The sequence below is a fragment of the Cardiocondyla obscurior genome, unplaced genomic scaffold, assembly GCF_019399895.1.
Source record: "Cardiocondyla obscurior isolate alpha-2009 unplaced genomic scaffold, Cobs3.1 scaffold31_0_849067, whole genome shotgun sequence".
Classification (NCBI taxonomy): Eukaryota; Metazoa; Arthropoda; class Insecta; order Hymenoptera; family Formicidae; genus Cardiocondyla; species Cardiocondyla obscurior.
The window spans coordinates 391,459-395,878 of record NW_027228788.1 but is presented as its reverse complement, the minus strand read 5'-3'; the positions used below and the strand labels follow the sequence as shown (position 1 = coordinate 395,878).

Sequence of the window (4,420 nt, the reverse complement as noted above, 5' to 3'; positions counted from 1 at the left end):
TCGCGTCGCGTACTTTAACGGCTTCGGTAATCTCCGAACGCCCATAGAATTGGTGAGATATCTCGGAATCGACGTCTTGTCGATAGAGTATAATCGACGATCCTATCAAACGTACGATCAGAGTATCTGTGGACAGCTGTGTTTGCGATTTTTAAGTACGATCGACGCGATTACGTTTAAAAACTGACGTCGCGACATACTTCGTCTCAGTATCGCTTCAAACATGTCGATCACGCTCACGTTGACCGGTAGGAGCAGCGTTCTCCATTCGAGCTACTCACCGGCGTTGGATTTCAGCGACGGTGATTACGAGCTCGGTCTCACGGACTTTGAGACTTACAACACCATACCGAACGTCGATTCTACAAACAATAAATTCTACTACGGCACGGACGGCAAGGAAATTACGATTCCCGAGGGATCGTACGAGATACAGGCAATAGACAAATTTTTGAAACATGCGATGCCGCGACAACGCGACACTGTCGATGGTAATCGTAATGAGAAGAACGAGAAGAACGATGATTTCTCGATAGCGATTCGCGCCAACTTCAACACTATGAGGAGCGAGATCAAATCAGCGTACACGGTGAACTTTTCGAAACCAAACTCGTTGGGACCGCTTCTCGGATTCTCATCACACCGCGTACTGCAGCCGCGAAAATGGCACGAGTCCGACTTACCGATCAATATAATCAACCTGAATATTATCCGCATCGAATGTAACGTAACCGCGGGAGCGTACTGCAACGGCGAACGCGTGCACACGATTCACGAGTTTTCACCGAAAGTGCCACCAGGATATAAGATCACGGAAACGCCCACGCAAGTCATTTACCTGCCGATCATCGTGCGATACGTTACGGATCTCACGATACGCGTCACTAACCAGAACGGTCGACCGCTCGACTTTCGCGGAAAGGAGATCATCGTCAGATTGCACGTGCGACTACAACAACGACGGCCACAACGATAACGTGGTATGTTAATACCGAACAAAACGAGTCGCGTTACAACGATCAGTTTCGGTGCTGGTACGATCCAACAGCCTGAACCGCAACAACAACAACATTTTGCTGTAAATAGCGTCGGAAGGATAGGAAAAAGAAGAAGAAGACTAACCGATACGAACGTTGAATTTCTGAGATCGCTCGGATTTGCTGTGCGAAATAACTTTATCTGAACGATGGCCGACATTCTGAATATCCGAGACGAACCGGTCTTCGACGATCGAATCGTCAAGATCGAGACTCACGCCTACAATCCGTTCGCCAATACGACGTTCAAACACAGCGACGAGATAAGAATACCGATACAGCAGCAAGATCTGTACACGCTACCGCACGAGAGTTTTCTCTACGTCGAGGGAAAATTAACGAAGGGCAAGGTGGTTGCGGCAGCTGACGTGATCCTCGGAGACAACTGCATCGCCTTCATGTTCGACGAAATACGATACGAGCTCGACAGTGTGGAGATTGATCGTAACCGAAACGTCGGCATAACCAGCACGCTGAAAAATTACGCGATTGTTTCGTCCAACAGGAGCGTGATTCTGCGGAACGCGGGATGGCTCGGTCCCACGATCAATGCGAACGGTTACTTCAATTTCTGCGTACCGCTCAACATGCTGCTGGAATTTTGCGAGAACTATAGGCGCGTCGTGATCAACGCTCATCACAAATTGATTTTCATACGAACGCGCAACGACAACAACTGTCTGGTGGGCAGTTCCGCGCTCGAGCCCAAGGTTGACTTGCTGAAAATACAATGGCGTATGCCTCACGTACTTTTAAACAAGGTAAAGAAATTGACGATGTTGCGCACCTTGGAGAGCGGTCGATTTGTCAGTATGGGTTTTTGCTCATGGGAACTGTACGAGTTTCCGCTACTGCAACTCACGACCAAGCACTCGTGGGCCATCAAGACCGCCACGCAACTCGAGAAACCTCGATACGTCGTCTTCGCTTTGCAGACGGGTCGAAAGAACATCATGTCTGAGGACAACAGTCGTTTCGACGACTGCAAACTGACCAACGTGAAGCTCTATCTCAATTCAGAGTGCTACCCGTACGACGATATGAACCTCGACTTTAGCAAACGTAGATACGCGATTCTCTACGACGCGTACGCGCGTTTCTGCAAAGAGTATTACGGCTACGAGTATCTCGAACCAAATCTCACCGTCACGTCGTTTCTGCTCAACGGTCCGTTCGTCATCATCGACTGCTCGCGTCAAAACGAGTCGGTTAAAACCGTTACCGTGGACGAGAGATTGGAGTTTGAGTGCAAAGACAATGTAGCGCCGAATACCACGGCTTACTGTCTCATCATACACGATCGTTTGGTTCAATACAATCCGTTGACCAACGTCGTACGTAAGATCACGTAGAAACAATCTTCGACGTGTGTATGTAAAGCGGTGAATCGACGAACGTTGCGTATTCACTTTCCTTCCGTCGTATGCGTAACGTCGATAGAGAAAGAACGATAGAGAGAGAGAGAGATTGTCATCGTCGTCATGAAACCATCAAAGTATCAACCGTCTTGTTGGTGCGAGAACGCGAGTCGCATGAAGGAAGATAAAACTACGCAAACGGATCTTAGACCGACGGATCACTTATTGAACAGAGGAATGACGTATCGAGTGACACCCTCGGGAAACACAGTGGTTGACGCATTCACGCAAACGGATAAGAAGTCGCAAACCGAACGACTTCAAGAACGCGTGACGGATTTTGTCTCGAAGCATTTAAAAAAGTAATGCGATTTGGAAAGAAGGGGGAAGTTAACAAGACCAATGAATTTGCTCGCGCGTGTTCAGTATTGTAACTTTCTTCGATTGAGTCGCATCGTCAAACGCCATCATCATCATCATCCCTCTCTCCATCTCATCATGGCCACGCCAACGTTCGTCGATCTGCAAGGTTATCCCATTGGACGACGTTTCATCGTGAAGGAAGCGGCGGTGCTGCGAAGTGGTGCCGTTCTCGCGCATTACGTCTTTGCGACTCCTATGTCGTGGGGTGCAGTATCGCGAGACGACAGATGCCTCGTTACCTGGCTGGTACGAAATCATCACGGCATAGCGTGGGAAGATGGGGACGTTCCGTACAGTCGGGCTAAACGCCTGATCATCAGGGCCCTACAGAATGAGGAGGACTGCTACGATCATGCCATCGTATACGTTAAAGGACTCGAAAAACGCGATTGGCTGCGAGATATGCTCGAAGAGGATTACTACGGCGACGACTATGACGATATCAAATTCTACACAGACAATCTGATCGTCAGGAACATCGAAGATGATTTTGAAAACGTTGAATCGCTCAACGATTTGGACGATTCGAATACTTTCCGTTGTAGAAAACATTGCAAAAATTGTGTCGTACAAAATGTATTTAAATTGTACAATTGGTGGCGTAACCATCAAAATAATGACGTATAATTTTTTTTAATAAAACTTTTTTGTATTACATACCTATACATGTACGTCTTTCGATTGTTTTACCCTCTCCAAAAATTTTTTTTACTGCGTTTTATATTCCCCCACTCTATGCAAATTTTAATAAATGAAAGAGGGGATTTTCGCAACCGTCCTCGACTCGAGGTACCCTCAGATCGGTACGATCAGTACATTCTTCGCTTTGGCCGCAGCAACGACTACACGACTTCCTCTACGACTACGTCTACGACTGCGAATACGACGATGTATTACAACGAGAGAAACTGTTACAAAGTGCGTCGAAATGATTGCGGTGCTGAAGCCTTATCTAGCGAGAAAAAATTTAACGAGTAAGTTTTTCATTCTTATAAAATTAATTACTTCCAATTAATATATTAATATTCATAATTGCGTTTATTTAATTTCCAGTATCTTGCCAAAACGATACGTGACGCGCTTACTCTGCCGGCGATACCCGCTGACCCAAACGGGATACAAATATCTAGAGATCGGTGTGAACGTTGGTACGCGTTGTTTTACGGAGATCATCATAGGTGATAATCGAGGAGATGAATTAACCATGTCGCTCGACACCTGGAAGGAACTGTGCGAGCATCGATGGACAATTCTGAATATGCTTCGCGATCGACCGAAGCAACCGTACGACGTTGCGAACATAGGTTCGCTCACAGTACGAATTTGCCGCATGAACGAAATGAAACTTGTACGACTCGAATCGGTCGACACACGTATGGCCATGACCGAAGCTACATTCACGCGAATGCTGGATTTCGATGATTGCGTCTCTTTGACGTTCACGTACTTAACAAAGTCCTACCGAAGATCGACGACAAATACGAGCGATTTTGCAAAATCGCTTCCGCATCGAGAAACCGCACCGAGGCCTTTTCTTCGGGGGGCGGATCCCACCGTTGCCACCAAATTGTTGCACCGGAGCGGTGCACAGGGTCCGTCCTC

At 47.2% G+C, this 4,420-nt stretch overlaps 1 protein-coding gene across 1 annotated transcript; it reads left to right on the top strand.

Annotated features, from left to right (window-relative positions):
* The first annotated feature begins 982 nt into the window (after positions 1-982).
* Positions 983-4,000, top strand: LOC139112582 (uncharacterized). The gene is made up of 3 exons (XM_070673672.1): positions 983-1,078; positions 1,244-2,035; positions 3,872-4,000. Exons 1-3 carry the CDS (start codon positions 983-985, stop codon positions 3,998-4,000), a joined length of 1,017 nt encoding a protein of 338 aa, XP_070529773.1.
* Positions 4,001-4,420: the final 420 nt, after the last annotated feature.